The sequence below is a fragment of the Brachycentrus maculatus genome, unplaced genomic scaffold (assembly GCF_059751285.1).
Source record: "Brachycentrus maculatus isolate JH-2025_06_01 unplaced genomic scaffold, ASM5975128v1 h1tg000486l, whole genome shotgun sequence".
In the NCBI taxonomy this organism is placed as follows: Eukaryota; Metazoa; Arthropoda; class Insecta; order Trichoptera; family Brachycentridae; genus Brachycentrus; species Brachycentrus maculatus.
In genome coordinates this window covers 5,129-28,031 of record NW_028281233.1, presented here as the reverse complement: position 1 = coordinate 28,031, position 22,903 = coordinate 5,129, and the positions used below count along the sequence as shown (strand labels likewise).

At 30.9% G+C, this 22,903-nt stretch overlaps 1 protein-coding gene across 1 annotated transcript; it reads right to left on the bottom strand.

The window, feature by feature from the left end:
- Positions 1–953: 953 nt before the first annotated feature.
- On the bottom strand, positions 954–15,668 carry LOC148302036 (uncharacterized). The gene is made up of 3 exons (XM_088272253.1): positions 15,366–15,668; positions 2,757–2,887; positions 954–2,189 (listed from the first exon to the last, which is right to left on the bottom strand). The coding sequence occupies exons 1-3, from the start codon at positions 15,462–15,464 to the stop codon at positions 2,093–2,095; spliced, it is 327 nt and encodes a 108-aa protein (XP_088128379.1). The 5' UTR covers positions 15,465–15,668; the 3' UTR covers positions 954–2,092.
- Between the last annotated feature and the right edge of the window lie 7,235 nt (positions 15,669–22,903).

Genomic DNA, 22,903 nt, shown 5'->3' with positions numbered 1-22,903 from the left:
GATCAATTTACAAAGGATAGTGTTCGGAACAGCGGTAGCTTTTCCCACAGGCATGATCATTGGAAGGCTGGTCCAGTTTATAGGGATGTGGAACAATCTATGCTGATTCTGTCTCAGATAACTATCACGAATCTCATTCAGCCTACTGTCCCATCCCATCTTTGGTTTAGGAAAATTTCGATGAACAAGAAAGATACATCCACCATTTGTCGAATGAGGATGGGACATTGCTTTACGAGAGAGCACCTTGCGAGGATTGGTGTCTTTGACTCCCCCATTTGCGAGTGTCGTTTTGAAGAGGAAGACCTTAACCACATATTCTTTGTTTGCCCAATAAATGACCAAATGCCAACATTTTTTAAAACTCTGGCCCTGCTTATTCCCCTCCCTACAGATATCCATCTCATCCTGGCGAGCAGGAACCCAATTATGTACAGACTTTTAGTTGTTTTTTTGAAATTAAATGGAATAAATTTATAGTTTAATAATAAGTCTATCATATTTTATAATTAAGTAACAATATTCAATTAACTTGACATTGGCGAAAGCAATGTATTTCATATGCAACGCTATTCTATATTTTAAAAAAAACTATCAGGAACATACAAACCATTGCTTCTCGTTATTTTAGGATTATCAATCATAATACACCTTCCTTCTAGTGTCCAAACTATTGTAGGTGTGCATACCCTGAGGAAACCGGGTCGAGTGGAGTCAAGGATAATACTCATACTCTCTCAAGTAAAGATATCATGAATGAGATTCACTTGAAATTAAAACCTAGTCATTCAATCAGTGGAGCTGAACATATCATTAAAGATGCTCATCTAATTTGTGGGGAGAATATCCACAATCCCTTTTTGCAACGTTTTTTATTCCCAATCTATGATTCTTTTCCCTTCTTGTATCGTGAATTGTTCATTTTAATTTAATGTTATGAGGAAAATAAAACATTTTTTTTTAAATGGGTAAAGTCCATATTTTTTATTCATTATTTATTAATACAAAAGTATATCTTTTAACATTTTTTTTTTTAAATTTCCTAAAAATACATTTATCATAAGTCTAAGAGTATTAAAAGTATAATAATATTTCAGTTCTGATATCCGACCAAGCTACTTCATCAATACATTGTAATAGACTTGTAAATATCGAGATTGTCTTTTTGGGTAAAACAGAATATTTGGTTGTCATACTGACATTGGTTTCTAACAGAATTGAAACATTTAGATTTATATTAATTCTATTCATAGTTAAGTATGTTGGCACCTACTTCTAAATTTTATACTTATCATGTTATTCCTTTACATGAAAGAATTACATATTTGGACCTTCTAATGGATGAAATCACTATCTTCATTGTGATTCTAAGAGATTGTTGAAATGATTATTCTAAACTGAGAAGTGAAACTAACATAGCTGCTCATTATAAAGCGATATTAAAAAGTAAAAAAAGTTGTGCTGATTCTCTAGTAATTTCTTCCATTGGAACGTTTTCTTAAACTTATATGGTATAAATAAGACATGATCATATATGATGCATAAATACTGTACAAGTCCCTAATATTAAGAACGCCCGACGCAGACTTCAATGATATGGCTTCAAATAATAGTCGCAAAAAATATCTTACAGAATCCCATACACAATTTGGTCCATCAAGCTTAGTGAAAATTTATCAGAGAAAAACTGAAATGCATATGATGAATTTAAGGAGTTAAAGAAACAAAAAACAATTTCCATTTTGTTCAGTATTGGTACCAATTATAATATCAATAACTTTTTACATTGTGATTTGTATTATTATGTTTTGCTGCTCGACAATTCAATGACGAAGTGCGATAGACGTTGCCATCTTCAAATATTGTTTAATGTAAAATTGTTTATTGTTTGGTTATCCATTAGATTACTGGAAGTTTGACTGAGCCATGCGAGCCTTTGTTATGTACATGGTGTGTACGGCTTATATTTTGTACACACTTCTATATTAGCTGTGTGGAATGATTTCTCTGAGGAAGTCGATCCACAGTAAAGGAACTCATGGGCGCACTTGACAGTGTTCTCTTCAGTGTCGGTGTTGTGCAGGTGCAGTTATTACGCCGGCTTCCTGCAGTGGTACACGTATGCGCTCACCGACAGATCATCCATGGTCCTTAGGCACATTGTTCCTTGAGCGCAGTTGCACATTTTACTGAAACAAAAAGATGACCATTGTAAATCATGCTATTTCAATTTAAATTGTTGTATTTATTATTATTTACCAAACAAAATATTTATATCTATTTTTTCATTAAAAAATATATATAAATTTGTATGGACTACAGATTGTTAGATTATTGTATTTTTTTTAATGGATTAATAAATTACCCTTTTTATTAATTCACCAACTTAGTAAACCTAATCATTTAAAACAGAGTATGGTAAAAAGTATACAAAAGTGAAAAAAATGCTGTAAAAGTACATTAATTTGAAATGATTTTTTTTATTATTATTTATTTTATTATTACCCTTTACTGTACAAGAGTTATATAGTAATCAATAAAGTTATCGATGGTATTTTAATTATCATCATATTGCTTCAAATAAATTCGGAAAAATTCGGAGTATCAAATTGTTGAACGTGTCACATTTTTCAATATTGGACTATAGACTACTGATGTAATGGATTTTTCTATAACAAAGTATCATCCTCGATAAGAAAGAGTGCTCTCGATAATTTGGTTTATTCTGGTTTAGTCTGATGAGTTTCGGTACTTACTTCTTCATGTAGTAGAGAATTTCGCGACTTATGGGTTTGTATACAGCCCACCCGCATACGCTCCTGCACTCCTGGATCTTAGGCGCCTCGGACGTCGCGGGAGGAGCGTCAGCAGGAGCTGAATCCTCTCTCTGTTGGCAAATCAAAGAAACATGATTAAAGAAAACTGTTACCCTAAAGAAAATAAATATACACGAAACTGAGATCATCTGTCCCATCTATGTTTACTTCAATGCAATTTCGTCATATTTATCATTTTACATTTGAAAGCTAACCCAACATATTTCTGATTACTTTAAAAAAAAATATCATCGATAAGTTCTTTATTCGAGTAAGTAGAACAACTATTTTATTTTGAGAAATAAAAAGACTTCTTTTTTTTATTCACTCACATTTTTATTAAAACCAACTAGTTTCGGCTACAACCTGTTGCCCTCTTCAGGATTTATTTTATGACTAAACATACGTATATGATATATAAAAGAAATAGATAACACATTGCTGGGTTTCTTCTTCTTCTTTCTTTTTATTTCTTAAAATAATATATCACTATGATCCACAAAGTTAATGCTTTCAAAATAGAATAACTATTACCCTGGTTTTTGAACAACAAGACTGATCATTTTGCTTTTATGTCATTCACGATCAAGATGAGACGTCATCATGCATTGTTCATAAAATAGTGCCTTACACGCAGTCGGGTGCAGATAAGAGATGAAGAAAACTTAATATAATAAAATAATAATATAAATTGATTGAGTAACAAAATTTTACCACCAAATATTAACAAATTTATGTTTTAATTTGAAATCGTTTTTTTATCTTCGAATCCAACTTTGATATGAAATAAAATACATTTATTTGTCTGAATGTGTGGCCTTTACACGTATATTACATACATTTTTGTCTACTACTTTACTCTCCAAAATTAAATAATGATAATAATAATAACAAAACCCTTATCCGCACTCCAATGGTGCATAGGGCACTGCGTCATATAAACGCAGTGTTATCTTGATTGTTTACACATGAAGGAAAGGTGATCAGCCCCACGCTTCAGGTATCATTCCAGGGTAATATTGAATAAATGTGAAAAAATCACAAAATTAAATACTAAACAAAAATACATATTTTAAAAAAACCTTTGGTCGAGGTGAGTGCGCTAGCTACACGATTTATAAGGAAACGATTTGAAAAAGAAAATTAAATTTTACACCCGGTTTGAATTTGAACCCCACCAAAATGAATAAGTATCAGTAACATTTACATTCTTGGTTACAATATGGGTTAGATACATAGGTTCCGACCCACACGAACATATTTCCTTATTGCGAATTTATTTCTTGAATGAATTGATTCAACACGTGTTTCATTCACAAATCCATTCATTCATATACGATATGTACATAATCTATACGTGCTACTCGCTACTCCATAATAGCATTACAATGTGTACTGAGTGGTACGAAGCCTGTGAGTCCATAAACAGAATGTTATAATTTATTTATACATATTATAATAGGGTGCACTGTTGGTTATTTATCGAGCCTACCATCAAAAGGGCGCCCTTTAAATTGGTATTATGAATAAAAAAAATACAAAAAGGGTTAGGATTATAAAACGCGGTAGAAAGCCAACGAAATAAAAGTGTAAAAAGCTATTTATCTTATACAAAAAGTGTATAGATACGCATATTTTTAAATGGAGGATATTTATTTGGATAAAATACGTTTTTGAAGTATATCCAAATAATTTTGTAGTACATCCGCCTCCGTAGTGGTCAGCACGCTCGGCTACCGTGTTGGAGGTTCCGGGTTCGATTCCCAGGGGGGGGGGACGTAAAATAACTGTAAGTGATATTTCACTGTAATATTTATTTCGTATTACCCTGATCAAATTACCGGTGTCAGAAACGGAGGGCTGACCACCTTCCCTACACGTGTTAACGATCAAGAGAACACTGCATTGATATGATGCAGTATCCTATGCACCATCGCGTGCGGATAAAGGTTTGGAGAAGACCCCTAGAAGTTTGGAGGACCAAATTATTGAAAATTAAATATGAATATACAAAATTTTTTGAAGGGGTTGTTTTCAATTTAAAATTTAACCGTGTTGAATTTTTATTGTACCGCGTTTATAATTCAACAATAATAGCCCGATAAATTGGTAATAATTAAGTACTACGCACGTATGCCGATAGTAAACGCCTATTTTTTATGCGCCACAAATGTAGCAGGTACTACCCGCGAGTATTGCGTCGTAAGTCGTAAGCCGCAAGAGAGAGCGCAAATTACAAATCATGACATGTGATAACCGATAAATGATATTTCCTACGTCTCAGAGCACAACACACATGTTGAATGGATGCTACCAGTGTCGAATTGGATGAGATCACGGGGCCTGAATGGGTGAAATAATGGCAAGTATAGACTTGCCATTATAAATATAGATTTATAATTTTTTCGGACAAAAGTAGCTTTAAATGTTTTAAATGTGTAATTGAACATTAATAGCTTATACACTTAAAAATAATTATTTTATTTATTTGATACAATGTTTGATAAGTGGATTGGAATGATGATTCGATTTACTTACACTAGAAAGCATGATTGGCATACATAACAAACGGATGACCAACTAATGTTAATTGAAAGAAGTCATTGAACTACGTATATTATTCATGGCTCTGAATGGGATACTGATGAGGCGTATTTTTCCACTGCAAATTTTATATATATATATATATATATATATATATATATATATATATATATATATATATATATATATATATATATATATATATATATATTTGTGTGAATGTATAACCGATTTGGTTCTTTGCGTTACGTTCGAAAGCAGAGGTGATTTATGCAGATAAAATTATGTGAAAAAACAATCGTAATAATTCTGATATTCAATTTTGTGATTGAATTCACGATGTTCCAATGAGATGGCTAGACGAAACTACAACTTGTAAAGCAAGGTGTAATTTGTCATGATTTAAAATGTTAAAAAGTAATTATATCATGCAAAACTTTTTGTATTTGAACGTATTATATTAATATACCCCGAAAAAAGGCATCTTTAATCTCGCTAAGACGAAACATCGACGCCGACGTCGCGACATTTGTAAATGACAGGTGACCCAATTTTTTTCTAGGCCTTTTTAACATCATCACATACACGTCATTGAGAAGACAGTTGACTGAGTTATTCGAGGTCCTAATAAACTTCAGCAATTGATTTTATCGCATACCCAAATATTATTGCCCCCAATTTTCTATCACTTGTGATTGTGACGCCACTCGACCATCGGAGACGCAGTAGTGTCGTCAAATCATCTCCATATTTGGGAGGCACTTTTTAGAGGACCTACTTCCGGTTTGTTGTGAAATATTTCCTACTGTTTTCAATAATATTATTTACTATTCGTATATTATTTCGATTGTGATATAAGCGGATGGCAGGTACATGTAAGTTCTCCTGTTGCCAAAAAGGTCAATAGACGAGACGTAATCTGTTATTCTGAAAATCATTCACCCGAGATGGAATTGTGGGAGAAATGTAAATTTGTTATGATAGACTTAGAACGGTGCTGAAATATTTGGATAACGTACACATTTTTTTTTGCTTTAAAAATAAATATCTGTCTGAAACCGTATAAAAATAAATATACGAGTATATATATATGAATTCCATAATTTACATCGTTTCCTTGATGCGGAGAATAGGATATACCTACCATACATATCGCTCACTCCTTTTAACAACGTTATATAAAATATATATATATATATATATATATATATATATATATATATATATTTTTTTTTTTTTTCAGGAGATTGTTTTTAAAGCTTAAAAATATAATAAAATGTATTAAAGATAAATATCAAGCCACTTATTGAAGTTTTTACTGTGCAACAGATTTTTTTAGGTAAAACCTAAAGGTTTTTTCTCCGTTTGAAAAATATTTAGTGTATTTAAAAAAAAAAACAATACTTTTTCTTCAAAATGCAAAAACAACTTTCTGCCCTGTAGCGGGTAAATATTAAGTTAAAAATATGCCGCTTTTGTTAGGATATGGTACATTTTTTGGGCATTCTTAAAACACGCACAACTGAAAATTGACGATTTTTGATATGTGACGTTGTTGAAAGGAGTGAGCGATATGTCATGTAAACACAATTGTAAGTGGTCACTGAAATGTACGGACGCTGGGAATGTAAACAAGACGATCGAAAGATAAATATTATTTAATATTTAAAAAGAAAACAATCTAATTGTTTACAAGTTCACTTGCTTGTCTCAAGGCCAACATCTTAACCTTGAATCGAGTATCTATTTTGGTCGAGATATCTTTTTATATTGTTATTGGAAGAAGAAAACATGTTCATCCGAATAATATTTCAACATGAAACATTTATTATGGTCGTTTGGTATGATTTGTTATTAAAGTTTCGTGAAATAGAATATTCTTGGAACTCTTGAAACTATGATAATTTAATTACAGTGAATCGCTTTTGATGTAATATTTAACCAAAATGGCGCTAAATATATTATCCAAATATGTGATTTATGTGATCATTATTATTACGGGAAAAGAGACTTAAACATCTTGTCATATCATAAGTATCACTCACTAGAATATCCTATAGGCTAAAATATATTTAGGTCAGAATAAATTAAGAGTGATTTAATAAATGTTTTTGAAAGCGGACTGAATTGCGCATACTAATGAAACTACTTGCAAAGCGACTCGAAAATAATATAAATATCATATATGGTTATTTTATTGTTTAATAATTAGAGAACACTAAAAGCATTTTTTAATGATACTAAACATTCCTATATTATGTGTGCAATTAATTTACAAAATATGCTCGGTTTAATTTTGCACCAGATCGTGCCACTTTTTTTAGGTGTGTGTGAGATATGTAACATTGTAAAGAAATATTTATTTTCAATTTGTCTAGATGTTTGTGATGTATTTTTCACATTTACCTTCACTATCCTTACTATCCTACCTGCAGACAAGCATCTAAAATAGACGCTTTGCGGGTTATTCCTTTAAGAAAAAAAAGTAGCGGGTGGCAAAAACTTGTTAATTTTATCGATTTATAAGTCCCTTGAACGACCATATATTACATATAGTGCGGTTAAAGCCTCCTTCAATCATCTCCTTTGTATTTTTTTCCTGCTCAACATACTTTTCCATATTGATTATAATATAATTTTGTTTATCCCGTTTTATTATTTTTATTATCCAAAGAAAGTAATTAAAACACGCTTGTGTAATTGTTGGGTAATATATCCAAAATTAAACACGGTTATTGACTTGAATTCTACTTTTATAAATATAATATTTTTTTATGTAAACATATATTTGATAATATGTGACGCGTATCGTCTTATTAAGACATTATCAAACACAAAACACGAAGTGTTTGATAATGTCTTAATAAGACGATACGCGTCACATATTATCATAAATATGTAAATAAAAGTAGGATTCAATCCAAAACACGAAGTGTTTGATAATGTCTTAATAAGAAGAAACGCGTCACATATTATCATATTTCGCTCACTCCTTTCAACAACGTCATATATCAAAAATCGTCAATTTCCAGTTGTGCATGTTTTCGGAATGCCTAGAAAATGAACTACATCCCAGCAAAAGTGGCATATTTTTAACTTAATATTTACCCGCTACAGGGCAGAAAGATCTGCACAGTAAAAAGTTCAATAAGTGGCTTGGTATTTATTTTTAATACATTTTATTATGTTTTTAAACATTAAAAACGATCTGTTGAAAAATCTAGTTTTTTTTTTATAATAAATATGACGTTGTTGAAAGGAGCAAGCGATATATGTAAATAAAAGTAGAACTCAATCCAATAACCGTGTTTAATTTTGGATATATTACCCAACAATTTAAATGGAATTCAATAAATACGCTTGTGTCAGTTTTCACGCAAGATGTCTAGAGGAAAAAATATAATATCTAAAATTGAGACAGGTTTCGTACTTTTCTTACTATCAAGGGTTAATACGGTCGTCAGCCCCGTAAATGCCCAGACTTCCATATTCTTCTTCATCTTTGATGAGAAGTCAAAAAATAATATTAAGGGTTGCGCCGGGTGATGCATTACGGCTACCACACTAGCAACCGTGTAGTCTAATGAGCCTATATGCAGGCGTAGTTAAACCTAGCAAATCAGCCACTGTACCAACATGCATTATCAATAATATATAATATTTTTTATCATCACGAAGATGCTATTCATTCATATTCAATAGCTAAATGAACATGTGATTGAGGTTCAAACAGGGTCAGTGTTGTTCAGATGTCATTTATAATTGGATAATTATGACTAAAACCAGATTAAAGCGGTTTAAAAGTTCGTATAAGGTACAATAAAGCACTCAATGCAATTGATTTATCAAATTTGATTCTTAAATTACACCTCTACTCTCCATCCATCCCTTAAGCAAGCACCTTGTCATCTTCAGGGATGAATACATGCTCCCTACATACCCTTCTTGACGATGACAAAGTGCTTGTCAAAACCGGTTGGAAAAAAATTACTAAAATAAAAGTGATTAAAAACAATGTTGGAGTTTTATTTTATAAAAATTTATAAAATGTGCCGTAACAAAAAAACGTTCAAACAAACAGCCAAAAATAATTTATATTACAAATTGAAATATTTATGTAACATATATAATAATATTACATCTTCCTTTTTAAAATCAGTATCTTCAAAACACAGCAATTTTGTTACTAATACTGTATTTCCCAAAAACAGTATTTTTTCAATTCGTTTGTATTCATCCAAAATGTGTATTTTCATTTTTTAACTGTTTTATCTTAGTTTATATTAGTTTGTATGAACAAAAGATCAATCATTAGGTATCAAAAGTACATAATCGTGAATTCTGCATAGATCTTACTCGTTCTAATGTGTAAAGGCAACTAGCCGCAACTCAAGTTGCGGCTGTTTAGCTTACTTAACACGGCTTCAAGCATTCTTAAAACTGGCCTCTATCATATACAATCACAGATTTTGCTCTATCTCTTTCCTTTACCGAGATATTCATTATCCAAACAGCCGCAAAATTGTATTAATTTGATTCATGTTTTGGCAAAAAAACATCATTTTAAGTTAACTTTAAACTCATTTATCTCAAAACTACTGTTGCGAAACTTGCGGCTATTTGCTTTTGCACATTAGTGTTGGATGTCTTTAAGTTATATTTATACATGTATGTGTGCGTAAACAGGTGGTTAGCAGGTAGTGATAGTAAGTAGACAGACACCTAATAATACATAATGACTTCGACCCATGCAAATGAGATCGAGAGTAATTGCTAATCTCAACTATTCTATCGTGTAATTTTGCTATGAGTAAAAAATGGGTGACGTGATTATAACTCTATCATGGTGTATTATAAAGTTGTTCGCTTTTTGTTGTTCAGAAACCATGCTTGAGGTCCCGGAATCGGTTCCCGGTTCCCAATATAATATAGTATTCATAATACCAAGTAAACATAATTATAAAAGTTTACCTGAGATTAAACAATATGAATATTATTTATTATATCAGACACTGGATTATTCACCCTACGGATGAGATGTTAATTTAAAGGTGTCTCAGGTTGATATAAAACATGTATCATTTTTCATCAAGTCCGAGTATTTCAGGGTTTATGACTTGGCATTTGGTTTTCTTAAGCGATCAGTTTATACACTTGTCTAACGTTCACCACTTTACCAGCGCATATCGAGGTTTTAAGAATGTATGCAATATGGATGTTTAATAATGGCCAGAATGGTGCACGTACACAAGTGTATAAAGTGATCGCTTAAGCCAGCCAAATGCCAGGTCGTAAGCCCTGGGATGCCCAGACTTCAATCTTCTTTGATAAAAGGGGAAGAACAATACATTTTAAAATCAAGTTGAGACACCTTTAACTGAGGTTTGTGGGGAGCAGATTTGGCACTCTAAACTTTTCAATTGATAACTTCACGGAAGTATGTTTTTTTTATTATTTTTATTATTTGATTCTATGTAGTATTAAACCTTTTGTATTATCGCTCTAACATAAAACCTTTTTAATAATATATTTGGAGCACGTGGAAGGCTGAATAAAGTATCCCGCTTTGCGTCGCAATATATTATATTATTATTTTACCTTGTCCGCCTCTGTAGTGTAATGGTTAGCACGCTCGGCTACCGTTCTGGAGGTCCCGGGTTCGATTCCCAGGGGGGTCAAATAAATATAAGTGATTTTTTCACTGTAATATTTATTCAATATTACCCTGGACTGGTACCTGAAGCGGAGGGCTGATCACCTTTCCTTCGTGTGTAAACGATCAAGATGAAGCAGTGCCCTTTGCACCATTGGGGTGCGGATAAGGGTTTTATTATTATTATTAAAGTGTATGAATGAATTGCTTTCATGCTGTTTACAATGTGAAGCAGTGCTCTAAGCACCGTTGTGGATAGAAGTATGGAACAGGGACACATAAGAATAAGAAGGATCTGTAACCCAACAGTGCGTTAATTAACCAACATTAGCGCATAATAATTGCAGTTGAATGACCCTTGTCGCTTGAAGTAGAATAATACCTGCATGTATACTAGTAATACTAAAGTGTGCACCGATGTATGAAAATGTGCAATTTATATGACAGTAGACTACTGAGTTTATCACATTACTAAAAATGCTTGATAATTTATAATATGTTTGAGCATATTAAAAATTTACTATGTTAAGGCCCGACATACGTTGAACCGCAACTAATTTTTCATAAAATCCAATATTCTTCTTCTTTTTCAAACCCTTATCCGCACCCCAATGGTGCATAGGGCACTGCATCATATAAACGCAGTGTTATCTTAATCGTTAACACATGATGCAAAGGTGCTCAGCTCTCTGCTTCAGGTACCAGTACAGAGTAGGTAATATTGAATAAATATTATAGTGAAAAAATAACTTAAATTCAATATATCGCTCACTCCTTTCAAGAACGTCATAAATAAAAAAAAACGTGATATTTCAGGAGAACGTTTTTAGAGTTTAAAAATATAACACAATGCATTAAAAATAAATATCAAGCCATTTATATATATAGCGATATATCCTAAAACAAGCGGAGCGCAGCTTAACGAATTCTATTATTGCGAGTGAGACCTTAAGGTCCAGTAATCAACAGTACGCAACCTAATTATCTTTAAACCCAGGTAACATTTGACTCATTATTTTTTTAAACGTCGTTTTTGTAATGAAAATATAAGTTTTTCTTCGAAATAAATATATGATTTTGAAAAGAAAAGAGTTATTGGAAGGTAAGGATTTAACATAAAATAAAAAATAGTTTTTCCATTTATATTTTCTTTAAAAAAATCTTAATCCAATATATGTACAGATATAAAAAAATAAATAAAAAAAAAAGTTGGAAAGGACGTCTAGCCCTCAGCGCGGCTGATTGTATTCTGATTTGAACGTTTTAGATTTCGTCCTTAACGCCAATCTCAAGTCTTGGGCATTATAAAAAAAACGACATATTTAAAATTCGTTAAAGATGTTGCGTCATATTTGAATAGACGTGTTTATACTATGGGAAGAAGCTCATAGTACTATTATCAATTTAGTGTGAAACGGGGGCGTGGCCGATCCACGTGGTTCCTACGCGTGGTGCAGTCTGGGAATGCAATCGGCCCGCAGCTTGCATCAGCTGGTGTAATGCATTGCATGCTGTTATACCTTACTCTTGTAGGAACATACGCGCACAACAGGTGCAACGCCCATCGGAGTATCGTGCATGATGAAAAATATAGCGGATTGAATCATTATTTTTACGATAGATTTATGTGCTGTAGTGACATTTTTTGGTGGAACTGTATATAGTAAATTAATAATTATAAATATTTATTTTTAATTTGAGTTTTACATAGTAAATACCACTGGTAAGTGGTGGTATTTACTAATATAATAATAAAACCCTTATCCGCACCCCAATGGTGCATAGGGCACTGCTTCATATAAACGCAGTGTTATCTTGATCGTTTACACATGAAGGAAAGGTGATCAGCCCTCCTCTTCAGGTACCAGTCCAGGGTAATATTGAATGAATATTACAGTGAAAAAATCATTTACATTTATTTGACCCCCCCTGGGAATCGAACCCGGGACCTCCAGAACGGAAGCCGAGCGTGCTGACTATTACACTACGGAGGCGGACAAAATTGGTATTTACTAAGTAAATCTTAAATTTAAAATGGAATGATATTACGAAAGTGACTGCAGAATCAATTAATAAAATAATATTTATTCACTTGGTGGAACTACATTTTATATATTAAAAAAACAACTTTATATTTGTCCACCTCCGTAGTGTAATGATCAGCAAGCTCGGCTACCGTTCTGGAGGTTCCGGGATCTATTCCCAGAGGGTCAAATAAATATAAGTGATTTTTTCACTCTAATATTTATTCAATATCACTAGTACCTGAAGCGGAGGGCTTTCCTTCAAATAAAAGCTATGTGGAAAAAAACCATATGAGTAGTTGTTATTTTATTATATGGAATCTTTTTTCGAGAAAAGAATGTCGAGTTTAGAAAAAACAAACCTCAAATATAGTAGTGTTTTTGTCGTCGTCGGTAAAAAAATGATTGAGAGGAATACGAGTATATGAGGAAGGCGAAATAAGGTTCTATGAAATAATACGTTCGGTATTATTTCATAGAACATTATTTTGCCTTACTCAAAGCATTTTTTTTACCGACGACGACAAAAACACTAGACAATCGAGATATAAAAAAATCACTGAAAATTATCAATACATTTTTTTCATTGTTTTTTTTTTTAGTAGGCTGTTCTGGGTCTAAATTCAACATCCTTAGAAAAACAGCGTTATTTTACGATTCAAAACCACGAAAAAACTCTTTTCTAACTTTTTTCTTTGTTTTTATAGGTACAATTAACATATCTCTCAAACTTATATGAGTACAGGTTTGCAATCTTGAGCGCCCTAGCGATCTCTAATATCCTTATTTTCCTCATCCATTTTCTTCCCCGTAAAGCAGTAATATATAAGTGATTCTTTCACTGTAATATTTATTCAATATTACCATGGACTGGTACCTGAAGCGGAGGGCTGATCACCTTTCCTTCATAAGTAAAACGATCATGATAACACTGCGTTTATAAGACACAGTGCCCTATGCACCGTTGGGGTGCGGATAAGGGTTTCATTATTTATTATTATTAAAGCAGTAATATCGTTCATCCTGAGATCCAATTGACTATGATATCTTTATCTTATAAAATATATTCGATTCTTCTGTTACTCTGCCTTCATATTTTAACGATTAACATGTGTTGCCCTATTCGCTTGTAATAATAATTAATTGTTGTAATAATTAACGACCTAGATCCACGCTATAAATCCTTTTAATCTTTGGTTATTACATGTGTGTTATCTTTGTTCAATCACGTTACTACTCGTAGATGATTTTAAAATAACATCTAATATAATTTATATAATCTTATAATTTTAAACGAATACTAGTGATTTAAAAAAAAGGAAAATTATCTGGTATCTACGGATTCCATTATACTCGTATTTGACGTCTAAAATGATAATATTTTCACGAGTTGAATTTATTTTTATTATGATGAACAAGAAAAGAAGCAACAATGTAATATTTAACATGAATTTTAAATACATAGTAAAAATCAATGATTATATAATAATAAAATTTAAAACATATTAATGTACAAATTATACATATTTTTCATTAGCGAAGAAAACACATTTCTTTAGTATAGAATATATTTTTAAAAAATGTAACGATAATTATTTATGACTCGATTAATTGTATTTTTTACTATTACCTACTGTGCAAACGAGTTTGTTTCTTGATGTGGCGTAGTACTCATATACCATTTTATTATTATCCAAGAAAGCACCATGAACAAATGCCCAGACACATTACATCATACGATAGAAAAAAGGTAACATAATTATAAAAAAAAACAACAAAAAACTACCAAATAAAGTACTTACAGTAAGACACAATAAAAGAAAAAGACGGCGCGAACTCATATTATTTCGAAAATAATATATTGTCATTTAATAATATATTGTCATATATTGTCATATCGTCGTTTTCTCGACCAACCGTATCTACGTTTGCATGTATTTTTTTCAGGAGAGCTTTTGTATTTGTCGTTATTACCGTTTATATCATCTTAATATTGATTTAAATGTTATTTTAAAATATATATACGAAATGTGTTTGAATACTCGATATCTGTTTAACAGTGAAATATGCAGGTAAGATATTTAGTGAAAAACCTTAACAAAACGAATCGTAACTGAAATTCCACAAAAATGTCAATTACGGTGGTCAGTCAGGAGAGCGAAAGTAAGTTCGCATATTTTTTTGGATTTATTTTTACGTATCAGATAAAAATATGTTGATACATGAATACTTTTCATTTTTACGGTTCAAATTTTGGGAGGTGAGAATTATGTAGGTATGTTATTTTGCTTTCGAAAATATTAAAATAAATTAGTAAAAAAATCTTACCTTCTCCCTGTTTAACGACAGAGCACTATTCGACGACAGGAGAGCAGCAAATACTACTACAGCGAGCACCATCATCACACTGCTGATTCTGGGAGACATCTTCACTTATTTATGTTTTCAGCTGCCGGTTAAAAATAACGGTTAAACCGCGAGGAAAGTTTATCAAGTTTTAGTAAAAAAAGCGAAGAAAATTACTACGAATTTTAGACAAACGAAAGCGCGGGAAATAATTTGAGTATAAATCTCACGAGCTTTTGGCTACTTGATCTGATTAGAGAACTCGGCAAGAGTCAGACTCGTAGTGATGAACTTCATTTTCTCGTTGGTTTATATATCCTCGATACAGCGGGGGGAAGGAGGGGGGTGACCACCCACCCCCTCGCCCATCCGTCAAACCGATCGCTGCCGTTTGAATGAATCATATTCATAGAAAAAAACACAACGTGACTAAAAAACTAGGATAGTAATTTTAATTTCTCGACAAAAAATTACAGCCATCGAATTATCTTGATTAACTGGTTTTCTTCGTTACTCGAATAATTGCCATCAACGTGCAATTGACGATAATCTGGTGGTACGTCAATTTTTTTGTATGGAAAAAAATAAATATTGCTTCATAAATATTTCAATTTCAAATCTATGTTCAGGAAGGTATAAGCAACTTTAGAAATTAAGTTGTGAACGGATCGAATCATGGAGCATTGATCAAGTCCACGATATATATTTTACATGCAACCCGATTTAAAACATCATTTTTTATATCGTGGGTTTACTGGCAAAAAACGTTCACCTTAAAATCCCTGTTTTTAAAGCTTTTAGCCTGCATAAAATACCCGCTATTAAACTTAAAGTTGAATTTACTTTTAAAATCACATAAATATGGCATTCAAACTACTTAGTGTATTTTTACAGTTTATAGGACGTTGAAAACTTTATAATATGCAACATTAAATCAAAGTTGCATATTTTCGTGTTAACGTTTTTCCCCAGTTTTTTCCCCACAAATTAAATTTCATTTTTGTACATTTAGTCGGTTGATGAATCAATGGATGCCAGTTGTAAAATATTTATTAATATTATTGGATGTTGATGTCAATCAATCTTTCACATACGAGAAACATGTTTTGCAGCGTGTATTTTTCCCTTTTACTACATGCAGGAAAGTAGATTTTTGGGTAATTTTAACTATTTTAAATTGAATAGTGCACAAAATTAGTTAGCATGATATGAAAAACCTGCTCTCTGAATCGGATACAGTTTATGCAAGCCTTTAATAAATACAACTTATTCCCATTTTAGCCCCATATTGTTTAAACATAAATTAGCTGTATTTCGACATAAAAGAATGATTTAATAAGTAAAGGGATGCAATATGTAAAGTAAGTTTATTATAACAATGTGGAGTAGATATGATACATTACAAAGTGTACCCTTATAATAAAATAGTTACAATTTTAAGGTTTTATTTACTATAAGGAAAATAGATAAAAGAAATGCCTAGTAATTGTGATGTGACAAGTTCTCAGTAAATAAAAAATGTAAGCTAATGTTTTTTTATTAATAATTCCAATTTCGTAGTGTTTTCGAGATAAGGCGCGAACAAGTAAATAACAAGAAATTATAATAATGGTCATCCAAAATTTACTATTCTAGAAAAATTGTGGTTTATCTTAGGAAGGGAAATTTCAAAAAAATTTAGGAATATATCTTGTGTTACTTTAATGAAAAGTCTCAGAATTTTTTTTAAAATTTGTTTATATTCGGTCGGTATAACTTATATTTGGGACAACAAAGTCTACCGATTTTTCAAATTGGAAACATAATGAAATTTAAAAAAAAAGATGTGCATGTGTGTACATTTGTTTATATACACAAACTAGTACATATCTGTAGTGTATAGCCTATTTATCATTAATGAAGATAAAACGTTTTATTTAAAGGAGATTTTGAGGGTTGATATTCTTATTTTCCAGACTTTATTAGTGTCAAAAATGTTTTATGTGAAATAAATATTTAATAATTATTAAAAATACCACATGTATTAAGCTAATTGTATTCACAATTAGAATTACAATTAAGATTTTTTAAAATCGAAAATAATAAAAAAAAAAAAAAACAAAAGAGAGAAGAATGAAGATATCGCTCACTCCTTTCAAGAACGTCATAAATCAAAAAACTTGATTTTCAGGAGAACGTCTTTAAAGTTTAAAAATATAACACAATGTATTGAAAATAAATATCAAGCCACTTATTGAACGTTTTACTGTGCAACAGATCTTTTTAGGTAAACCTAAAGGTTTTTTCTCTATTTGAAAAATATTTAGTTTTTTTTAAAATAATAAAACAATACCTTTTCTTCAAAATGCAAAAACAACACTTTTTGCCCTGTAGCGGGTAAATATTAAGTTAAAAATATGCCTCTTTTGATGGGATATAGAACATTTTATGGGCATTCACATTCACAACTGAAAATTGACGATTTTCGATTCATGACGTTCTTGAAAGGAGTGAGCGATATGTAAAAATATTAACTGTCTTAGATTAAATTCTTTTATGACATTTTGATATTTAATCAAGCAAAACTTGAGGCGCAAATAAAAGCTTTAAAAAGTTCAAACATTTTTTTTAAATAAAGTAAAATTATATTGCTTAAGACAGTAAAGTTATAGAAAATTTATGCCAGGAGAAATGAAAAAATAAATGTACATTTGACTTTAATATTCAGGTACAGTAGGTTATATACATATATAAGTGATCATAAACAAGATAACAATTTATACCGCCCCCAAAATACATATGATAACAATAGAAGTCGAATAAAAGCATTTAAAAAATGTAATATTATTACGCTCAAATAACGACAAAGGAATATTTTACATTAAATAAAATCTTAAAATATTACTGTACAATTTATATTTATTAACAAAACAGCTTTTTCCAATATGAATGATTGCTTTTGGAGTAATAATTATGACGCAGATATAAATTTAAGGTCTGAAAGGTCAATAAAATGGATTACTCGAATGTAGCATTTATATATGGATGCATTTTTAGTAAAACATAATTTACATCGCTAAAGAAATTTCGCTATCCATTCATTTTATATATACTTATTTATGTTCATAAATAATTAAATCAGCCGTATGTTTGTACAAATCTATATAATATTATTAATTAAAACATTTAAAAAATTGATATAATTTACAAACAAATATCGATTGATTACAAACATAACCTAATATAATTATTTTCAAAAGCATTGCTTATGACAAAAAGCATTTCTTATGGTCACTATGAAGAAAAAACACAAATTCAATATTGTCAAACAAAAATATACACATTAATAACATGTTTAAAAAAAACATATGGCTAATATAAAATTTCAAAACATAGAAAAATAGTAAGCGATAATAGGAAATGAAAAAGTAGATCAATGTAAAAAATGAGTATAACAAGTATTAATATTCTTACATTAAAAAAACTTATTTCCTCATACAAAAACAACAAAAAAATGCTAAAATATTGATATTTTTGATGAGTTTGCTATACCTAAGAATACGTGTAAGCATTTTATAAACATAGGAAATTATTTTTGCTTTACTGTAACTAGCATTTGCAATGCTACAACATGTGCATTTAAATTGGGTTTTCATTCAATCTACTTCCGTATAAATATAAAATGTGGGCCAATGACGATAAAATGAATACCGCTGCATATTTTTATACGAGAACTACCAGCACGACCTTTATTACATTTCGGAAAAAAAATATCAAGAAAATTACTGTAATTACCTATGAATATTTGTTTATTTTTATTTTAATAAAAATAATCTTTTTACATCACATATGTTTTAATATGTAATTGCGAGGGATATAAAGAGCATTTCAAGATTTTTATTTTTATTACATATCGACATAGATGAAGTAGTTTATTGAGATGGGAATATGGAAGTCTAGGCATTTACATGGCTTACGACCTATCATTGCATAACTAGTTGACCTGTCATTGAAAGTAGAGTAAATCTAGCATTAGTAAACATAAAATTATGAACAAACCTACTAATTCAGCCATAGATGAATGCTATAGACGAAGTCTTACTTGAAAAAAGCTGTTCATGTTTTCAATTTAAATATATATTGTGTAGTGTGGTTGTCGATCATGGTCAAAATGGCGGGTCTTACAAGTTAGTATATCATCATCGCCCAAAATTCCACATCTATCAAAATTATAACTAACATGCGGAATTCCTTCCAACGACAGAGCTCATCTTAAGAAAAAATAAATGTAATGTATATATTAAGTAAAAGTCAGAATGGTGAGCGTTACACAAGTGTATAAAGTGCTCACTTGAACTAGCCAATGCTTGGTGGTTAGCCCTGTAAATTCCCAGACTGATAACTCCTGCGTGTGCATAAAATTTGGACACACAAGTAATATAATAAACATTACAAAGGTAGACTATTTCTTAGAATCTGTTGGCGTTCGTTCCATTGAAATATTTGTTTCCACTACACAATGTTTTCTCTTCCTTTGAACCATAAAACTGAATTTAAAAAAATACCTTTTATATTATTTCGAGAAATAAAAATACTTTGTGTTCTGATCCACTCACATTTTTATTAACCAACTAGTTTCGGCAACAACCTGTTGCCCTTTTCAGGGTTTAATTTATTACTGTGCATTTGATCAAATGTAATAAATTAAACCCTGAAGAGGGCAACAGGTTGTTGCCGAAACTAGTTGGTTAATAAAAATGTGAGTGGATCAGAACACAAAGTATTTTTATTTCTCGAAATAATATATCAATATGATCCACAAAGTTAATGCTTTCAATATTCAAAACAAAATATCTTTGCGTTAATATTAAATACTAAATGGAACTAATTGTTCTCAAATCGCATATTCTGAAAGTCAGTAAATGCCAATAGCATTATCAGTCTAAGTACATAGGTATGTAGTATATATTGTATGTTAATATTCGTGTGAACGAAATCACGAGTTAAGAAAAGCGCACTAGCAGTTTTGGACGTCATCCATTTTCTTTATTGCACTATAAATGCATTTAGAAAATACATCATTTATGTAACTATGTACCTCTTACAAAATAGGGCGAGATCGCATCATATTTTATCTTTTTTGATTACACGAGTTTTAAATTATAAATTTAGAATCTGACTATCACTATTTTTTTATTATAAATTATGTAAATTATTTATTATTTTATTTGTTTCCGTATTGATGATTAGAGTCAGGGTGAAATTTTAATCCTGCATATCCTTTAATTTTCTATATATACGTATGCAAATCTACGCAGAAATACCTTTTGGTTAAAATTTATTTGTATATATTAAATATATTTAAGTAAAGAATGAAATTGGATTATATTAAATATATTAAACTATAGAACAACTTAGCCTATACCATTTTATTCTCAAATAACAATGGAGGTATCGTTTTTTTCTGTAAGAGCAACATTTTTTAAATATTAATCCATGAAAAAATTGTGATGAAGTTTATTTTTTTTATCTCGATAATACTAATCCAATATAGCATTTACTACAAATTTGGTTATAAGTTATTACTATTTCCTGTCATGTAAGAAATAGGCACGATTCAAGATTACATTTACAGTATCTACTCAATGAATTAGGGCCACGCAGAATTTCGCGCAATTTCTCAATTCAAACAGGAATAACTCAGAGAAAACCTTGAATAAAACAACATTGAATTTTATTTACACATGAACACTTTATTACGCTTAAATTATGCATAAATTTTTATATAAATATAGTTAGTATTTAGTATTTCCACCTTTGGAAGAAATAACTGCCTCAATTCTTTTTGGCATACTTAAAATGCACTGTTTTATCATGTTTTTTATTTCTTCGTCTTCTGACCAATTTTTTTGAATATTTTTTTTTAGACAGTCTACTGTCGGATTTGGAAATGAGTATACCTTATTTTTAACATGCTCCATACGTTTTCTATAGGGTTAAGGTCCGGAGAATTTCCAGGCCAGGGGAGCAAAGGCAGATTTTTGTTAGACAAAAATTTTATTATTGATTTAGCCCGGTGGCAAGGTGCCCCATCCTGCATGAAGGTGTATGGACCTTCTGTTGGGTCGAGTGTATGGTAGAAGGGCAATAAAATTCGTTCGAGGACCTGCTTATAGGAATTTTGGTTCATTGTTCCTTCCACGAAAAACAACGGCCCAGGTAAATTGTTAATAATACATGACCATATCATTGTTGCAGGGGGGTGTTTGATAACTTTTACCACACAGGCCTCATTGTAACGTTCCATTGGTGTTCTCCTGACGAATCGACGGCTCTCTGTCACGGCTTCTAACCGGCACTCATCACTAAAGATGACCTGAAAAATAATGAAAATTTAAGTTTAATTCAAATATATAAGTTTATTTACTAAAATGATATGTTGAAAATTCAATTAAAATAAATACCTTTTTCCAATCATCTACCGAGTAATTTCGATGTAGCCTGGCCCATTTTAATCGATCCGCTTTCATTCGTGGTGTCAATTTTGGTACTTTTACAGGGCGCTTGCATTTCAGATTTACTTCGTAAAGACGTCGCCTCAGTGTTGATACCGATATATTTATACCCTCTTCTTCCAATTTTATTTTTAATGTTTTTGCTGATGCACTACGGTTTTCTAAGGCACTTTGAACGATTTTTCGATCAGTCCTCGGTGTTGTTTTTCTAATCCTACGACAGTTCTTTCGCCGATTGCTGGTGGCGGGTGACTGATTTTTTATTGATTTTGAAATTCTGTCCACTGTTTGACGAGAAACGTTTTCTTTTTTTGAAATTTCTCTATTAGATAGTATTTCTAATTTCAGTAGCACTATAACACTAGACTTTTTTTCCTCGGAAATGTCTTTACTTTTTCCCATTTTGTCCTTTTCAAAAAAAACACTTGTGTTTACAAAAAATTTTTATACTTTATTAACTGAAATTAAAAATTAAGTTTTTTTCACAAAACACGATAACTATATAACCTCTCTGAACAAAACAACAACCAGAACTCAAGAAACTTCACTAATAAATGAGATAAGACTATTTTTTGAACTTTCAATTATCTGTCTACCTGTGCTAATTAGAGACCTTTCTCAGAAAAAGGGTTTGAAATTTTGTAAAGGCTTTAATGATCCAGGTATATTTTACATATTATTGAAGGTAATATACATGATATTAGATATCAATAGAAAACTTAAAGTATTTATGTAAAATAAATATAATAATCCAAAAGATTTCAGAGTATTCAAAAAAATAATGGGTGGCCCTAATTCATTGAGTAGATACTGTATATGCAGATAATTTACTGGTACATACTATATTGTGAATGTTTCGATGCATTTTTTTGTATTTTTATAATATTTTTCACCACAAACCTTAACCCCTAGTAAAATTATATACAAATACATCATATAGTACGTTATCATTCATATATATAAACAAAAACAGTAATTTCTCGAATGTTTTTCGCAGATACTTTGGCACATTTTATAAACTTTATA